The sequence below is a fragment of the Mirounga leonina genome, unplaced genomic scaffold (assembly GCF_011800145.1).
Source record: "Mirounga leonina isolate KUSES-001 unplaced genomic scaffold, KU_Mleo_1.0 Mir_108, whole genome shotgun sequence".
Classification (NCBI taxonomy): domain Eukaryota; kingdom Metazoa; phylum Chordata; class Mammalia; order Carnivora; family Phocidae; genus Mirounga; species Mirounga leonina.
The window spans coordinates 3,563,828-3,584,587 of record NW_023270237.1 but is presented as its reverse complement, the minus strand read 5'-3'; the positions used below and the strand labels follow the sequence as shown (position 1 = coordinate 3,584,587).

General features: G+C 34.1%; 1 protein-coding gene across 1 annotated transcript in view; it reads right to left on the bottom strand.

Moving 5' to 3' along the window:
- The window catches only part of LOC118019563 (ciliary-associated calcium-binding coiled-coil protein 1-like), a 130,889-nt gene that overhangs the window by 107,320 nt on the left and 2,809 nt on the right, over positions 1 to 20,760 (bottom strand). Inside the window, exons 2-3 of the mRNA XM_035018900.1 lie at positions 10,019 to 10,122; positions 4,970 to 5,139 (exon numbers count right to left, since the gene is read on the bottom strand). Coding sequence (XP_034874791.1) covers positions 4,970 to 5,139; positions 10,019 to 10,122 — 274 coding nt within the window. The remainder of the gene's footprint in view (positions 1 to 4,969; positions 5,140 to 10,018; positions 10,123 to 20,760) is intronic.

The window sequence follows — 20,760 nt, the reverse complement described above, 5'->3', positions numbered from 1 at the left end:
TGTAAAGAATGCTATTTATTAAAATTTTGGAATACAATGTATATTGCTAGCACATTGAAATACAATTGTCTTTTGTGTTTTGACCCTATTCTTGCAATCTTGCGTAACTTACTAGTTCTAGGATTTTTAAAATTCTGTTTAATTTTTATATAGACAATCCTTTCATCTGAGAACAGAGACTGTTTTACTTCCTCCTTCCCCTTTATATATTTTTTTACTCGACTGCACTTACTCCTAAGACTTTCTTTCAGTCCTGTGTTGAATAGGAGTAGAAGTGGTGAGAGTAGACATTCTTGCCTTGACCCTGATCTTATGGGGAAATCATCTGGTCTTTCACCACTCAGTATAACAGTAGGTTTAGGTTTTTTCGTAGATGTCTTTTATGATATTGAGGAATATCACTTCTTTTCTTAGTTTTCTGACTCTTTTCTAAAATAATGAATGGATGTCATATTTAGTCAAATGCTTTCTCTGAATCTATTTATATGATCATGTGGCTTTTCTTCTTTAGATTATTTTTATTGATGAGATTTTCAAATACTGAACCAGCATTGAATTTCTGGGATAAGCCCTAACTGGTCATGTGTACTATTTTTTTATATGTTGCTTGATTCATTTTGATAGTGTTTTGTTGAAAAATTTTTTGTTTATGTTCATGAGGGATATTGGTCTGTAGTTTCTCTCCCTCCTCCTCCTCCTTTTGCTGTTGTTGCTGTTCTTCTCTAGACCTGGAGATTTTTTCCTAGAAGTTAAATAATTCAATCACTTAAATAGTTATAAGACTATCATGTTACCTATTTCATCTTGCACAACTTTTGCTGGTTTGTGATTTTGGGGGATTTGGTTCATTTCCTTTTTGTTTTCTAATTTATGTATATAAGTAGTTTTTTTCCTAATATTCTGTTAATGTCTGCAGAGTCTGTAGTGATATCCCCCCTTTTTTTATACCTGATAATGATAATCTGTGCCTTGTATCTTTTTTTTTCCTTAGTCAAGTTTTGCTTCATGTTTATCAATTGTATTGATGTTTTCAAATATCCAGATTTTGGTTTCATTGATTTTGTATATTGTTTTTTTTTTCCCAGTTTCATTGATTTCTGTTCTTTGTCTGTCTTTTCTGCTTGATTTCTGCTTATTTTTTAAAACTGGCTTCCTAAGATTTAAGTTTAGATTATTAATTTTAGATTTTTTCTATGTATTTAATGATAGAAACTTCCCTGTTATCATTGACTCAGCTGTACCATATAAATTTTCACATGTTTATTTTCAATTAAAAATCTTTTCTACCGGTGCCTGGGTGGCTCAGTTGGTTAAGCATCTGCCTTTGGCTCAGGTCGTGGTCCCAGGGTCCTGGGATCAAGCCCCGCATCAGGCTCCCTGCTCTGTGGGAAGCCTGCTTCTCCCTCTCCCTCTGCCCCTGCTTGTGTTCCCTCTCTCGCTCTCTCTGTCAAATAAATAAAATCTTAAAAAAAAAAAAAACTTTTCTAATATCTGTTGAGATATATGACCCACATACTATTTAGAATTGTGTTATTTCATATGTGTTTGAAGATTTTCCTGACATATTTCTGTTATTAATTTCTTGTTCAATACCTTTATGATCAGAGAATGTATTTGTATGATTTCAATTATTTTAAATTTAAGGTTGTTGTATGACCCAGAATACAGTCCACCTTGATGAATATTCCATGTGCACTTGAAAACAATGCCTATTCTGTTTTGGGGTGGACTGTTCTGTAAATGTCAATTAGACCCAGTTGGTTGATGGTGTTTTTCTTTTGGTTTAGTCTCTTTGTAGTCCAGTCAGCCTCCTGAATTTATATATTTATGCGTTTTGCCAAATTTGTGAAGTTTTCAGCCATTATTTCTTCAAATGTTTGTTTAGTACTATACTCTTTCTCCTGTCTTTCTGAGACTCTAACAATATGTATATTAGAACTTTGGTTGTCCCACAAGTCCCTGAGGTTTTTTTTTTTTTTTTTTTAAGATTTTATTTATTTGTTTGACAGAGAGAGACACAGCGAGAGAGGGAACACAAGCAGGGGGAGTGGGAGAGGGAGAAGCAGGCTTCCCGCGGAGCAGGGAGCCCGATGGGGGGCTCGATCCCAGGATCCTGGGATCATGACGTGAGCTGAAGGCAGACGCTTAATGACTGAGCCACCCAGTCGCCCCGTCCCTGAGGTTTTGTTAATTTGTTTGCCAATCTTTTTTTCTCTGTATTGTTCAAGATTGGATAACTGCTATCACTCTATGTTCAAGTTCACTGATTTTTTCCTTTGTCTCCTCTCCATTTTGCTATTATTCCTATCTAAGGAGATTTTAATTTTGGTTATTGTATAATTTTATTCTAAAATTTCTATTTGTTTCTTCTTTACACCTTCCATTTTTTTTCATGATTCTTTTTATTTTAACATTTATTTCAAGGATGTTCACAATTGTTCATTTAAGCACTTTTATAATACCTGTTTCAAAGTCTTTAACGTATAATCTCAATATCCATTTCATCTCATTATTGGCATCTATTTATTATTATTTTCCACTCAAGTTGAGATTTACATGGTTCCTTGCTTGCCAAGTAACTTTGGCAATGTTGTTGAAATATATTTGTTCATTTGTTCATTATGGGAAAAAAACAACCAAAGTCTGTCTGATCAGTTAATATCATAACAAATTTGTTTCATTATCAAGTTTAATTATTTTTTCTTGTATCAGTTATTTATCTTTTTGTTTTTTAAAGATTTTATTTATTTGAGAGAGAGAGTGAAAGAGAGAGAGAGCATGAGCAGAGGGGAGGGAGAGAGACAAGCAGACTCCCCACTGAGCAGGGAGCCCGACGCAGGGCTCAATCCCAGGAGACTGGGATCATGACCTGAGCTGAGGGCAGATGTTTAACCTACTGAGCCACCCAGGCGCCCCCAGTTATTTATCTTTAACATGGCACTACATACTTACATATAAGCAAAGATAAGATTCTCCCACTTGCAGAGAAGGAAAATAATGCTTTTTTCTCCTCACATACAAGAACTACCAATTCTTCCCTTGTAAGGATGACTAGGAGTAGGAAGGGTGTATAAGGCATGAGTGGCTTCTCTATTAGTTTTGCTAGTTCGCTTAAAATTTCTCCTGCTAGAAACTGATACACAGAACAGAATAGGCTTTTTGTGGCCACAAATAGGCACCCACATATTTGACAATTCTGTTGTCAATTCTTTAGGGAGAGCAAGGTCTTCTACCTGCTCATTAAAAAAAAGAAGAAGAAAAGAAAGTAAACACAAGCAAACAACCAAAAAGCAAAGAAAAGTTTAAAAAAAGTAAGGAAAGGAAAAAAAGGAAAGAAGGAAGGAAGGGAGGGAGGGAGAGAGAGAGGGAGGAAGAAGCAAGCTCTCAAGTGACATAAGCATGTCTTTTTTTAATTTTTAAAAATAACTTTATTTTTATCAACATATAATGTATTATTTATTTCAGGAGTACAGGTCTATGATTCATCAGTCTTACACAATTCACAGCGCTCACAATAGCACATACCGTCCCCAATGTCCATCACACAGCCACCCCATCCCTCCCACCCCCCACCACTCCAGCAACCCTCGGTTTGTTTCCTGAGATTAAGAGTCTCTTATGGTTTGTCTCCCTCTCTGTTTTTGTCTTGTTTCATTTTTTTCCTCTCTTCCCCTATGATCCTTTGCCTTGTTTCTTAAATTCCACATATCAGTGAGATCATATGATAATTGTCTTTCTCTGATTGACTTATTTCACTTAGCATAATACCCTCTAGTTCCGTCCACGTCGTTGCAAATGCAAGATTTCATTTCTTTTGACGGCTGCATAATATCCCATTCTGTGTGTGTGTATATATATGTATATATATATACATATATATACACCACATCTTCTTTATCCACGTCTTTCAATTGAGACACAAATACCCTTGTGTGTTTATAGTGCTCATGGCGTTTTTTTTTATGGAGCTTTATTTTTTATTATTATTATTTTTTAAAATATTTTGGGGGTTGGAATTTTATTTTTTTTATTATGTTCAGTTAGCCAGCATATAGTACATCATAAGTTTTTGATGTAGTATTCAATGATTCATTAGTTGTGTATAACACCCAGTGTTCACCACAGCACGTGCCTTCCTTAATCCCCATCACCCAGTTACCCAATCCCCTCAACCCCTTCCCTTCTGGCCTTCTGATTATATACTTTGAAATTCAAGTTCTAGTTCTGTATGTTCCCAGCTTGCAACCTTGTTCTCTGGACTCCTTTCTCAGCTCTGAGACCATGGTTATAATACCTCCCATGCAGGAGCTGCTCTGAGGTTCAATAATGCATGTTAAAGATTAGAACAAAACAGTGCCTAGCACACAGAGCTGGCAATATATCAGTGATAGACTTCTTTCTTCCAAGAAGCAATTGTATTTATTCTGAAACAAAATTTATCACAATGAAAAGTGCTCTAAGGAAGAATTTCCAAATTTCCTATAGTAACTCATTTCAATGTTATATATAAGAAAAAAAAGTCACAAAATCTAAGTGTATGTGAGCAATGTCTATTTAATGGGGCTTAGATATCGACTAAAGTACCTCCTCTCATTAGTCATTTCTGAGTTATCCCAATAATACTTTTAGGTAAGATGAAATGAAAACAGTTCAAACAATGAAAAAATACCTAAATAAATGTGAACTACGTGATATTTTGGGGATGGATGGCATTGATAAGATTTTTTAAATGAAGCTAACATATCTTTGGCAAGTTAATTAAGAGAACTTTAGCCTGTTAAATACTGTTTGAAATTTTACAACTTAATGAAAGTGTGGACTATATATTTTTGCTCTATCCAGAAAAAAATCCCATAATTTTCACTGAAGGAATTGCAATAAAATTAGGAACTTTTGCTTAAGAACATTAATTTAAACAGTGGACTAAATTTTCTTTTCTTAAAAAAAAAAAGAAAAAGAATGTACTTACTTCTAAGATTATGAAGTAACATATCTAGTAAAGTCATAAATTTTGAATATTGAATAACAGAAAATTCCATTCCTCTAGCCCACAAAAATCCAGATACATAATAATCCAGTAGAATGGCTTCCTTTAAACAGGTGTGAAGGTTTTTGAAATTCAAAAAATTTTTCAGTTTTCTGTAATAAAAAGAAAAATCCAGACATTAAAATCAGATTAGTGAACAGTTCCTTTTCTAAGTTTTGAAAATGCAGATATTTTTCTTGAATGAAAATTCTATAATTCCCTAAATCTAAAAATATCAAAATCCTAAGTCCAAAATGACATTTCAAAAGGAAAGAGAAAGGGAGAAGTCCTATCAAAATCCTAAGTCCAAAATGACATTCAAAAGGAAACAGAAAGAGGGAAGAGGAGGAAGAGATGAAGAGAGCAATCATGAGCATTCTTGTTGGTCTTCTTCCTCCGCTTCCTCTATTCTTGTAATTCTCTTCCTCATCTTCCTCCTCTTCTTCCTTCTTCTGTCTTCGAAGTACAGTTACTCTACTAGCATTTTTTTTCTCTGAAATTTAGTATCTTTTTTCCATTTATAATCAAGTTTGTTTCTGATGATGTTCTGGAATTATATTGTTAAATATTTGTTGTTTTCTTTTTTGAAGAATTCAAATTATGTCTGTTTTACTCATTTTGTCTATAGCTATAATTTTCTATTAACCTTCAAAATTTTTTTCAAATCATTTCCTTTTAGTTTTATATACTTTTCTCAATACGGTCTTCTAGGTCCCTTAGTGTTTTTAGCAGTGTTAATTCTCCCTTGGGTTGCTTACAGAGCTCACCTCTGTAAGATCTTTTCTATTCTTTGCTTTTTTACATGCTTTATCACCTTTATTTCTTGTTATCTCTTCCTTGAGTTTTTATATCTCTGTTTTATGCTCTTGTTGTGGTTGCTTCGTAAGTTTTTTTTTTAATTCATGATAAATGTTTGACAGTATATTTTTCTGCTCATGGCTATATTCATTTGGTTGTATTTTCTTTCCTGTATTTTTCCCCCATTCTTCAATTACTTTTTTTTCTTAAAATGGCTTTGTATGCATATTCCTTGTTTTGTACTCAGACTTGGCCATGTGACAAACTATTTTCTGTACAGAGTAAGTTTGTGTCATTTATTCTAGTTTTTTACTCTTTTTTTCATTAGTGGGGGGAAGAAAAATAAAAGTAGGATAGGTTCTCATAACCATCACATAAACAATCTATTTCTTGTAAATATGGGAATTATCTGGCCCTGCTGTTGCAAACAAGAGTTCTTGAAATGGCACTTCAGGGTTTTCTTCTCACCCAGGAGAATAATTTATATTTTTTAACTCACTCTAAGATCTTTCTTGTATCTTTCTTGTTCTTTCCCCACTTCTGCTTGATCTATAATGCTTCTGGCAGTCATCCTCTATTTTGTGGTTTGGGCATACAGGATTCACCTTGTTTGGACAAAGAAGTTATTGGTATTTCCTTGTTGCTTATATGTGGTTTCTGAGGAACTGTGTGTGGGTGTGTGACAACTTTATACTGCCATTTTCAAAAAAGGAAATCCTTATTATTCATAATATTGAAATAGACTCTATAATCAGAATAATAAATACAGCAGGATTAAACAAGTTTGGGAAAAAATAAAGCTGATGTTGTATTTAACTCTCTAACATCCATCTCATCTACAGGGGTGTCAAGGTAGACCTCAACCCCAAAAGTGAGTTCTGATTCCTTTAAACCAATTATGATAATCTCTCCCTCTTCCCATAAAGCCATATAATGGCATTCAGTATATGGTATTCTCTATAGTAACTACTGGTCTATGGTGGGCACTCTCCTAAATTGTTCTAATTCCTAACTAAGGGTGAGGCTTACTTTCTTCTGTGGAACCAAAATACAAAAGAGTAAATATGTAGGTTTGATTGTTACTGGCAGCCATCTTATAAGAAAAATCAATTCTAAAATTATAATCATTTCTTGATGATACTATTGAGGCCTTGAGTCAATCAACTCTGGAGTCAATCTATCTCTGAACATTCTGTTCCCAACAGTTAGTCTTCCTTCTAACTGTACTTTTCATCTGCCATCTCCATGCTGTTCTTTTACAAAATTAAATATTTGACTTAAATAGTTGCATGTGCTCTTTGCTTTTTTATTTTCATTATTTTCAGTGTCTGATTATATGTAAATGAAGCCGACTATTTGTCTAAGAGTATTTTAGTGAAACTTCTTTGACATCCTCTATCTTTGCTCTCCCCCATCCCCCCTCCACCACTTCCCTCACTACCATTTGAATCTTAACCTTCAACTTGAATTGCAGGGCTGGATAGTCATCATTTCTATTCTTTGTTCAGATATTTCACCCCAAAGGAGGTTATGTAGGGAGGCACTTGGAACAAGATGCTGTTGCAATTTGAATGCAAAGTTTCCATGCATTTTACTGGCAAATCTTTAAGTTTCTCCTCTGAGATAAGGGAAGATGGGACATGGGAGAGGAGAGATGGCATTAGAGACTACAGGGAAAGAGAAAGATGCTTAACAGGGATTTAGGAAGTTGTGCTATAGTGATAGGTGATGTAACTCTCTACTTTGTCTCACCAAGAATTCCAGTAAAGGTATTACATTATTCTTACATGCTCTTGAAATTGGAGTGCATCTTATTTTTTAAATATGATGACACTCAGGAATAAGCCTTAAGGCAAGAGCTGAACAGCTCATGGAGGCCCAGTTATGGAAGGTTATTAAAAGATCCTTCAGGGTTATTTCTGTGTTTAAATAGTTATTTTCAATTTAGTCCTTAACCTTTTTTCAAAAAGGATTTGGGTGTATCTGTAAAAAATCAGGGTTTCATTAAAAGCATGAATGATTGATAATAGGAGATATGAGAAATGTACTCAGACATTTAACTTTACTTGAAGTGTACTCTAGAAATATGTTTTAATGATACTATATTGTTTCATTTGGTTGGCTGCTTTCATGAAACGCAATTTTTAATTTTAAAACGTAGGGAAATGTGATTTCCTATAATGTATTTAAATAGGTTTATAGCTTTGTAGACTATAAATATATATATAACTTTGCATGATTTGCATGATTTTGGCATACTTCTGTCACTTGGTGACAGGATACCTAAATTATATTTCTGTCATTTTCAAAAGTATATAATCCCCATTTATAATAATGCTATTTTAAATGGGAAGTGAATGATTGACTGCAAATATTTCAGGATTACTGTTACAAAAATCATATAAAGAACTTCAAGAAAATTACTTTGCAAAGAAATGGCTCCTGACATAACACTGTCATTTATCCATAATTGATATCTTAAAATCTGAGATTACTTCAGGTGAATTCTATTAATGAGACAATCTAAAAGGTCAACCTACGTTGAACCTGGTTGTTTCTATACAGTTAACTTCTGTATCACCCTCTGTATTATTTCCTTTATCCTAGACATCACCTCTTAAAGATTAAAAATACTTTTAGAATTTGAATATTTGACAACAACGAGAGCCAATAAGTGGTAAAAAAAGATTGTCACACAAGGTATGGTACACAGTACAACTTAAGATGTTGTAAGAAATAAACAAGTATAAAAAATTTGTTTGCAATACCTTTTATTTAATATTAATTGCATTTAATATAACATCTTTGATATTTAATACAAATAAATTGTAAACTATATTAAATATCTTTCATTTGCATCATACTATTTTGCCTAGTATGAAATACCTATTTTTTGCACTTTAATGATCAACAACATTTGGGATTATCTGGAAATGGAAAATATTTTACTTAAAGCATAAATAATCAGTGATACTAATACAATGAAAGCATTTTACTAATCAATTCTGATACTAAAAACCGGAATTTCCAATGGGCATTCATTTCTATAAAAATGCTAAAATTACTATGATATACTTGCTTAAAAATCTGTGAAATTTTTAATTGACTAATACTTATAAAGATATAGATGGTAAGCAGTATGGCCAAATCACAGATCACCAGGATTTCTAGCAAGATTTGCAGGCCCTGAAGGTGAAGAGCATCCTGGGAAAAGGCCTGTCAGTGTCATTTGCCTGCTCTTAATGTCTTCCCTTCTCAGATTTCTCTTCCAGCCAGTACATCTGTCATATTTCCTTCTCAGTAGTAAATCACCTCTATTCCACAATATTTGAAAGGTTTGCAAATGATAGCCACTGACAGAGTCATTTTCTATTTGTCCATTATGGTTCACAATACCCTCCTAACATCCGGATGACTGGCCTGCAGAAGAGACATTACAGTCCAGAACATCACATCATGTGTAGAGTGGGCTCTCTACACATTATAGTCAATCAGCCTTCATATTATTAGAGCAAGATAACTTTTAAGATGACTGATTACTCAAAACATATGTTAGGAACTTGTGTTTTAGATATATCTGACTACTAAATAAATGATTTGCTGTAGAAATCAATGGCTTTAAGAATGAGATGTACATATATTAGAATTGTTCCCATAAATTCAGTTACATTCACATTTTTAGGCAAAATACATGAAATCAGAGTATTTAGTATAGCTTCATATCCAATAAAAATCACAGGTGGATGGCTAATACTCAGGGTTTCCAAAATATTAAAATGTATTAATTCTTAATATTACAGAAAATACAACTTATTCTTGTCATGATGAGACAGAAGACCTAAAGGTTATTGTGCATAATTGAGTTTTATGAATGAAAGAGAAAAGAAGTAGAAGACAGCATATGTTAAAGACTGCTTTTAACAATAAATCCTTATTCTCTGTTAACATTTGCATGTTGGTCTGAAATGCATTTCTCCCATAAAGAAGACAGCTAAGCAGTGCAAAAAGTCAGTTGTTTGAGAATTTTGGTGTTCCAGACTCTGGATATTATATATATTTGGATATATATATTTGCATAATATAATAACAATTCTTTTGAAAAAAAAGTTTAAATTATGTAATAGCACATCATGATCATTTATAGATGCAGCACTAGAACTGTTCTATATTTGGTTGTAATACTGAAGTGCTTACTGTTGAACTCCATCTACGTCCTCTGCTAGCATTTCAGTGATTTGAGCAACTGAAAGAAAATCTGGAGACAGAATCTTTTCATGCTCCTGGAATTCAGCATCTCTCTACCAAAACAGAAACAAAAACAAAAACAATAACTGGAATGAGTTATTTCAATCATGTTTTACATATTAATCCAATGATATCAAAATTTGTTTACTGTGTTCTAGTTGCTATCAGAAATAAAATTTAAACACAACAGTCTTCTAGATAATTTTTCTCTTCAGTTTTCAAGTAATGGTACCTCTCAAAAGTTGAATGTCTAGTTAAACTGTCTTTTATGCATATTTAAAACAGGGTGATGGCTTTCAATTAACAAACTCATTTTTGGGATTTTATTTTTTTCATCATGTTAGTGTACTCTTTAATCTCCATCCCTCCCAACTCCCCTCCAGTAATCATCAGTTTATTCTCTGTAGTTAAGCGTCTGTTCCTTAGTTTGTCTCTTTTTTAGCCTTTGTTCATTTCGTTTCTTAAATTACACATACAAGTGAAATCATATGGTATTCGTCTTTCTCTACTGATTTATTTCACTTAGCATTACATTCTCTTGCTCTATCCATGTTGTTGTGAATGACAAGATTTTATTCTTTTTATGGATGAATAATATTTATAGTTTATTATATGTATTATTATATATCCCACATATTCTTATTATATGTAATATATATATAACTTATTTTATATATATTTATATATATATAAAATCCTACATCTTCTTTATCCATTCATCTCTCAATGGACATTTGGGCTGCTTCCATAGTTGGGCTGTTGTAAATAATGCTGCAATAAACATAGGGGTGAATGTATCCCTTTGAATTCATGTTTTTGTATTTTTTAAGTAAATACCCAGTTGTGCCATTACTGGATCATAGGGTAATTCTGTTTTTAATTTTTTGAGGAACCTCCATACTGTTTTCCACAGTGGCTGCACCAGTTTGCATTCCCACAGACAGTGCATGAGGTTTCCTTTTTCTCTACATCCTCACCAGCACTTATTGTTTCCTATGTTTTGATTTTACCCATTCTGACAGGTGTGAGGTGATAGCTCATTGTAGTTTTGATTTGCATTTCCCTAATGATGAGTGATGTTGAGCATCCTTTCATGTGTCTGTTGGCCATGTGGATGTCTTCTTTGGAGAAATGTCTGTTCATGTCATCTGCCGGTTTTTTAATTGGATTATTTGTTTTTCAGGTATTGAGTTGTATCAGTTTTTTATATATTTTGGAAACTCTTTATCGGATATGTCATTTGCAAACATCTCATTCAGTAGGTTGCCTTTTAGTGTTGTTGATTGTTTCCTTCATTGTGCAGAAACTTTTTATTTTGATGTAGTCCCAATAGTTTATTTTTGCTTTTATTTCCCTGCCTCAGGAGACATATCTAGAAAAATGTTGCTATGGCTGATGTCAGAGAGATGACTGTGTTCTCTTCAAGGATTTTTATAGTCTCATATTTAGATATTTAATTCATTTTGCATTTATTTCTGTGTGTTGTGAAAGAAAGTGGTCCAGTTTTTTTCTTTTGTATGTGGCTGTCCAGTTTTTCCAACACCATCTGTTGAAGAGACTGTCTTTTTCCCACTGTACATTCATTCCTCCTTTGTTGAAGATTAATTGACGATATAATTGTGGGTTTATTTCTGCGTTTTCTGTTCTATTCCATTGATCTATGTGTCTATGGTACACCATACTATACTGTTTTATTACTACTGCTTTGTAATACAATTTGAAATATGGAATTGTGATACCTCCAGTTTTGTTTTTCTTTTTCCAGATTGCTTTGGCTATGCAAGATCTTTTGTGGTTCCATACGAATCTCAGGATTGTTTGTTCTAATTCTGTGAAAAATACTGTTGGTACTTTGATAGGGATTGCATTAAATGTACAGATTGCTTTGGGTAGTAGTATAGACATTTTAACAATACTTGCTCTTCCAATCCATGAGCATGGAATATCTTTCCATTTCTCTGTGTCATCTTTCATCAGTGTTTTATAGTTTTCAGATTACAGGTCTTTTGCCTCTTTTGTAAAGTTTATTCCTAGATATTTTATTGTTTTTGGTACAATTGTATATGGGATTGTTTTATTTCACTTTGCACTACCTCATTATTAGTGTATAGGAATGCAACAGATTTCTGTACACTGATTTTGTATCTTGCAACTTTACCGAATTCATTTATCAGTTCTTGTAGTTTTTTGGTGGTCTTTCGGGTTTTCTATATATAGTATCATGTCATCTGCAAACAGTGAGTTTTACTTCTTCCTTACTAATTTAGATGCCTTTTATTTCTTTATGTTGTCTAACTGCTGTGACTAGGACTTCCAGTACCATGTTGAATAAAAGTGGTAAGTGGACATCCTTGTCTTGTTCCTGCCCTTAGGGGAAAAGCTCTCAGTTTTTCACCATTGAGTATGATGTTGGCTGTGGGTTTTTCATATAAGGCCTTTATTATGTTAAGGAATCCTCCCTCTAGACCTACTTTGTTGAAGGTTTTTATAATGAACTGATGCTGTACTTTGTCAAATGCTTTTTCTACGTCTATTTAAGTGATCATATGTTTTTTAATCCTTTCTCTTGTTGATGTCATGGATCACATTGATTGTTTTCTGAATACTGAACTATCCTTGTATCATGGGAAGAAATCCCACTTGATTGTGGTGTGGGATTTTTTTAATGTATGGTTGGATTCAGTTTGCTAATATTTTGTTAAGGATTTTTGCATCTTTATTCATGAGAGATACTGGTCTGTAGTTCTCTTTTTTTGTGGTGTCTTTACCTGGTTTTGGTATCAAGGTGATACTGTCCTCATAGAATGAATTGGAAGTTTTCCTTCCTCTTGTATTTTTTTGGTACAGTTTGAGAAGAGTAAGTATTAACTTTCCTTTAAATGTTTGGTAGAATTTGCCTGTGAAGCCATCTGGTCCTGGACTTTTGTTTTTTGGGAGTTTTTTGGTTACTGAGTAAATTTCATTGCTAGTAACTGGTTTGTTCAAATTTTCTTTTTTTTTTTCCTGCTTTAGTTTTGGTAGGTTACATGTCTCTAGGAAATCCAAAAAGGAGACATCCACCCAGCAGTAAAGACTCTGCCACATGTCTTACTGAGATCCACCTGGCTGTGTCCAGTCTGCCATGTGTCTAAGTGAGACACCCATTCAGCAGTGACCAGCCTGCTGCCTGTCTCACTGAGACATCCACTATGTCTCATTCAAGGAAGCAACGTCTACCCAGCAGTGACCAGCCTGCCACATGTTTCACCCCTAGAAGCAGAAAACCCAGTGCAACTGGGTGTATAGCAGGACCACTTATTTATTCTAAGAGTTTTACTTCTCAACAGGATTGGCCACCAATCCTCAATGTAATACCAGCATCCCATAATTACCATGAGGAGACATCCACCCAGCAATGAAAAAGAAAGACTTAGAAGTCTGCACTCTATTCTAGGGAAAACATGTGGTGGATCAAATGAGCTGCTTATGGGGAGAACTTCCCAGAGAGTCACCAACGGGCTGATCTTCCCCAGAAGTATCTTGGTTTCTCCTGGTGACAGTCTAAAACCACTGTGGGGGCTTGGAGCACTGTATGATCAGTCTTACGTGTGTGTTCCCAGCAAGCCGCAAATAAATTATCATGGGGAAGATTTCCTCTATGGGGACTACTACCTGAGGAATAACCTCTGACACTTCCCTGGGTTCTTAGTCACCTAAAAACACTTTCCGATGGGAAGGAACAAGTGTCCCTTTTCTTTGGAGCTGAGTGATTCAGTCTCTTATACCAGCTCACAGCCTTAAGAAAAACTCCAAGAACTGAACCAGAGAGTCTTACAATTAAAGTGAGAGTAAAGTTTCAGAGCCAGCTAAAGCAATTCAGAGCATAGGGAATGAACAGGGAGCGAGAATAGGGAATGAGAACAGGTCCCATATCAGTTTTCCTTTTCCCCAGAGAATAGACCAGTTACACAGAGGAGCACATAGACAGAAATTACATCAGCATCAAACCAACTATGTTTCACAGAGGAGGAACTTACCAATCCCCAAAGGTCAAATTGTGCTGTGCAGACTTAATTTTGGGGTACAATTGTTCCTCTGAGGGTCATTTCATAATCACCAAGATGATGCAGCAACCCAGGTCCAAGGACCCAGAGTGGGTCCCACAGGACCAGCCAAGTGGGTCCTTGCTTCATGCAGGATGGAAATCAAATGCAAGCTAAGAGGAAGTAAGAGCAGAGTTTACTGGAAGACATAGAGCAGATACAGCTGTAGCATCTGAAGACTTGGAAAGGAAAAGGAGCATGAGTCTCATCTTTGCTTGGGTATCTGGAGTTTTTATGGAGGACAGTGGTCTGGTTGTATGTGTCCTCTTAGGCATCCAGGAACTGATCGAACAAGAATGAGTCAATTTAAAAACTTTTAAAAATACCTACATATTCCTCATTGAGCTTGGGGCTCAAGAGGAGGCAAAGACAAGTGAAAAAACTTGCTAGCCTCAATAACTTAACATCTAGTGGAAGGAACAAACCAAGGGTGACTTTAAAACAAGAAAATAAAATAAGTGAGTCATAATAAAGGGACAAAAATAGAGACAGAACAAAGAAAACCTATAGAGAGGAGGTTCAGAAATGGACTTGGGTGAGTCTGGACAAGAATGATGGAATGAATCAGCAACAGGACACTTGGGGACTGGTTCTGTAAATATCAAGTAATTCACACAATAGTGCTTTGGGTGCAAGTCAGGGACTAGTTGGACCTAAGTGGGAAGTGGGCATTGGGAACATGTTGTGGGAGATCTCAAATATAATAACTGAATAAATATTTACTGAGTGATTACAAAATGCAAGATACTGCACAAGAGATCACAAATATTTTAGAATCTTGGCTGCTCAAAGAATGACAGGCTGAAGAGTTTGTTCTTAATAATACAGGCAGTAAGGAACCTACGAAGTTTTTTAGCAGTGAAATGACAAGATAAAACTGTCCTTTAAGGAAGCACAATTTGTAGGAGGGTGAAAGAAAGAAAGGACAACAGAGGAAAGTTCAATGAAAATGTCTTTGAAACTGGTCAGGAATGAGGCATGGGACTGCACTGGGTTCCTAGCAGTGTGCATGAAAAGAAAGGGGTGAATGCAACATATTGTATCTGGGGGACTAAAAGTGGGAAGAATAAATAGTATGATATCTGAAATAGATGACTGAAAAAAGAGAAAGGTGGTGATTCTCAGAGCTTCCCATAGCTGAGTCCTTTTGTTCAGAGTACAGTCTGTAAAAACCATATGTGGCACTCTTGTTACACCAATAAAAATAGAAGCATTGGAAGATGATGCTCATTTTAAGAAGGCAACATGACAAGTTTGATTTCAGTGGTTGAGTTTAAGGTGGAATATGCGTATCGAGGAAGAAATGTTTAGAAGGTAATTAGAAATGCTAGACTCAGAAAGGTCCAGTTTAAAAATGTTGGTTTAGGAGTCACTCCAAGTGTGAGAAATGGATGAAACTGCCCGGAGCCAGAGCATGGGGAAAACAGCTGTGAATGGGGGATGGAAGAGGAGACTGAAAAGCAGAGGTAAAAAGCAGCAGCTCCATAAAAATCAAGAACTGTGAGATTTGGGGGGAGAGAGGGGGCAAATGTTTTCAATTCAACAAATAGTTATTTATCCTTCCATGTGAATGGGTTCCAGTGAATAAGGAGCAACAAAATGCTTTGCTATAGCTAACAAGATCACATCCCACATTTTCCATATTTCTTTCCAGGAGTAGAAAAATCCCAAAGCTAACAATTATTGGTAATGGTAAACAACTTAATGTTTGTATTTAATATTAGGTTATTATATTTTTATTTTTAAAAATCTAATTTAGACATAAAATGTGCTACTTTATTAGCTTTTTGTAACCTAGGGTTAGCAAAGTAACCTAAACTAGGTCATTCAATTAGTTTATAAACTCAGTAAGAAAAAAATATTTTAGTACCTAATAGAATACCTTGCACCTAGTAGGCACTCAGATACTTGTAAATTGAGTTGTATGAACTCAGTTTTTAGATAGGAAGGTATTTTAGTCCATAACACAGGACTATATATTTGTTAAATGTTTGTTGGTTATGTTTTTTATTATTAGCAGCAAAGTAAATTTATTCCTGTACTGTCAACTTCATTAGACTGTAAATTCCTCAGGGACAGTCATTCAATCTTTTACTTCTTTTTAGAATTCTGCAGATCCTAGTTATGTCAACATAGGTTGTTAATCGACTGTCTGAATTCATCTGTATCATCTGATGACATTATTAGGTGATGGAGATGATAAATAGTAGGACTTGGATTTGGAGGACTCGAGGGTTTGACTACTGATTAATTTTGTGACTTATAGCAAGTCATTTGAACCTAAGTTGAATTCATGTTAAAAAATCATTTTTAAATGTTTTAATACACAAAATTGCTGTCATTATTAACAAAAATATGCATGAAAAGTACATTGTACAGACATTCAGATCAATTTTATTTGATGTGAAAATTTTCTGGATAGGAGAAAGAACTGTATGAAAGGGAATATAATAAACTTTTGCACAATAATAATTCTAGCTAAGATGCCTAATATTAGTGCATTTTTTACTAAACCTTGATAGTTTAAGATAATCATCTTGTAGGAAGGTTTGCCTCTGGTTTTTATTTTGTTTTCTTTTGTCTTAAATTGGAATTCCTGAACCTATTTTAAACTAGTGCTCTTTCTTGTTTGTTTATATACCGCCTTGCACTTGAAAGGATATAAGGTGGTAAAAAGTCTTTAATCTTTCAACACATATATTCTGACGTATAAAAATTAAAGATACAATACAAAATTCATGAATAGGCTAATAAAGATGTGATATGTAATTTGGTTTTCTCTGTAAAATTCCATCTCTGACTAGAAAAATATGTAAGCTAAACTTCACTGTAACTCATTTTACTCCACCACCTGGTGGATTTTAGCAATTATTCCAGAAGCAATAAAACTGTAAGCCTAATATTATTTGCCAGATAATCTTTTCTCTGAATTTTTTCTCTTATTCACCTAAACTTTCCACATTGTATATGTCTTCCTTCTAGAATTTCAGCTTTTGGGGTATCTTTCTATCCATCACTGGTAGTATCTCAAAAGATTCTTAATAAATGTTCATTAAAAGAAAGATAACACAGTTCATCAAAGATGACTAAAAGGGTTTTCACAGTCATACAAAACATAGACTCATCTACAATTTCCACACTTAGAAAGGCTCTTTTCAAGCATGAAAATAAATGAACTAAGGAGCAGCACTGTGTTGAGCCATGTCAGAGCCTGAGGCAAAAGGAAAAATCAGGACTACTGATTCTGTCTTTATTTAAAATTTTGATCCATTATGAGCTTTTTGTATTAACTTTCTTTTTTTTAAATTTTATTATGTTAATCACCATACATTACATCATTAGTTTTTTTTTTTAAAGATTTTATTTATTTATTTGAGAGAGAGAAAATGAGAGACAGAGAGCATGAGAGGGAGGAGGGTCAGAGGGAGAAGCAGACTCCCCACCGAGCAGGGAGCCCGATGCGGGACTCGATCCTGGGACTCCAGGATCATGACCTGAGCCGAAGGCAGTCGCTTAACCAACTGAGCCACCCAGGCGCCCCATCATTAGTTTTTGATGTACTGTTCCATGATTAATTGTTTGCATATAATACCCAGTGCTCCATTCAATGCGTGCCCCCTTTAATACCCATCACCAGGGTATTAACTTTCAATTTAAAAAAAATGCTTTCAACTTAAGTTTATCTTGACTACTGAATTTCTGGCATCCTTAAATTTTATGCCCAAAGAGACCGCCTTACTTGCCTCACTACAGTCCAGGACATGCTAAAGAGTCAATTTAAGAAAAAGAAAAATATTTTTTTAAAAATTACAGATTAAAGAAGGATAAGTGAAAACAAGAACTAGTTCTTTAAAGTAATGAATAAAATAGGCAAAAATATTTGGCAAACGCTATTAAAAGAAAAAATAAATATATGCCACATTCTATAGAGACACATTTGAAAATTACAAGACAATGTATAAGTCATCAAATTCGAACAGGGGTAAGAAAGAGAATGGAACTGACCAAACATAAACTAAACTGGAAGTCTACTTTTTAAAAAGTCACCATGCCCAGATATTGTACACTTGAAGTTCTACCTAACAATGGAGAACATATAAATTCTGTTAGTCTAATAATTACAGACTGTAGACAATTCATTTTTAAGAAGCTGGCAGAATCAACACACAAAAACCTAAACTAACACAAAATGGAAATTATAAACCAAAATCATTCATGAATTCAGATGTAAAAATTTTAGTTAAAATATTATCTTAGAAAGTTGAATCCAACAGCATACTAAAAGAAAAATAAACTATCATTATGACCAAATAAGGTTAATTTCAGAAATGCAAGGATGGATCATCATTAAACAACACACTTTTATGTCAAAGTAAATGATAAAAAATGATATAATAATGAAATAATAAGCAGGCATTCACTAGAATTCAGCAGCAAAACTCTTAATAAAACATGAATAGAAAAAAAAATAAACACAAGAAAGATTATTTGCCAAAACATCAGATTGAATGGTGAGAAACTGAAGTCATTCTCATGAAACCAGAAACTAAAAAGGGATTCTGGCTAGTAACATTATTGTAATTCAACACTCTATAGAGATTCTAACTAGTATAATAAGAAAACTAAATATGTGGCTTAAATATTAAAAATGAAGAAATAAAGGAATCTTTATTTGAAGGTTACATGGTTGCATACCTAAGACACCTGACATTGTACTAACATGGTTTCAGTTAATAAGAACTTTGATAAGATAGTTACATAACACAAATATATAAAGGCCGATTGCTTTTCTCTATATTAGAAACTAATTAGAAATGGAAATGGCAGAAACTTGATTAAACTATACTTGGTTATAAATATAATAAGAAAGGTATAGGACCTACAGAAATTATAAGCTTTATCAAAAGTTTAATAAAAAAACTTAATAAAGGAGATTTATTGGAAACCTTCAAATTGAAAAAAATTAAATCCATCCCACATTATAAATCTCAATTTTAAATCTCAACTGTATCATTCTGGAACTTTATAAAATAGTTTTTAAAAATTCTTATGGAAGAATACATATATTTTCAAAAAGAAAAATAGTGAGAGGAACCTTTCAAAATTAGATATTAAAGCTAAACATAAAATAGTATGGCACTGACACAAGAATGGGCAAACTGGTCAGTGGAAAAGAAAAGGATATTTGAAAATATATCTGTAATAATATATATAAACTTTTGGAAATTTAAAAATACATATACATGTATACATACATATAAATTTATACATATACATGTATACATATATATATAAATGTTTGGAGTCTCTATTCTGTTCCACTATTCTGCCTATCCTTGTGTTCATTCACATGTATATACACATAATGTGACAGTGGCAGTCAGTCCATTCTCAATGGGAAGAGAGAGGATGGTTTATTTAGTAAATGAAACTGGCAGACTGATGGTTCGTGTCTAGAAGAAAATAAAATTAGATCCTCATTTCCAATATATCAAACATATCTATCAGAAATTAATTTTAGCCATGTTAAGACCTAACTTTAGTAAAATAACACTTTATTTTTGCAAGTCTTTTTTTTAACTTTTTTTTATTATGTTATGTTAATTACCATACATTACATCATTAGGTTTTTTTTTAAAGGTTTTTTTTTTTTTTTAAGATTTTATTTATTTGAGAGAGAGAATGAGAGAGAGAGAGAGAGCACATGAGAGGGGGGAGGGTCAGAGGGAGAAGCAGACTCCCTGCTGAGCAGGGAGCCCAATGTGGGACTCGATCCCGGGACTCCAGGATCATGACCTGAGCTGAAGGCAGTCGCTCAACCAACTGAGCCACCCAGGCGCCCCAACATCATTCGTTTTTGATGTAGTGTTCCATGATTCATTATTTGCGTATAACACCCAGTGCTCCATGCAGAAAAAATAACACTTTAAATATTAGAAAAAGAGTAGAGATTACTTGCATAATCTGAAAGGGAGGCTGAAGAGAAGCAGGACTTTTAAAATAAAATAGAAACCCAAAAACCACTAGTAAAAAGAAAGACAAGCTCAAATATCTGTCAAATTTTCCACACTCACAGCCACTACTCCAGAGGTTCTAAATGTTTTATAAATACTACTACTGTATATTAACATTTTGAGCAATGTTAGTACTGTCTTAACAATATTTTATGTAATACTTTTGGCATCCTCCCCATGGTCCTGCTCAGGTTTTCCTACAGTATGTGCCTAAAATGGGTTCAATAAATATCTCTTGAGTGATATAGAAACAGAAGGACCCTGATCATCTTGCTGCTCAAGTTGAACCCTAAGTGTTTCTCTCCAACCTGTTGATGATGGGGTGGGAGCTGTTTTCAAGGTTTGTTAGGGAGACCACCTAATGTAGAGAGAATCATCTGTGGCCATGTTGAAGATCTCCAAGACAAGACACCATCTTTCCATTCAAGATTATGCAAGTGTCCTCTTATCCTGATACAGTCTCGAAGGCACTGAGTAAATGTCATCTATTAGGGAATGTGGTAACATTTCGAGACATTAGTCAGAAGAAGCAACCGGGCAATAATCATTTACATTTTCTTTTAGGTCTCTGATGTAAGTTGAAGTATAGTCCTTT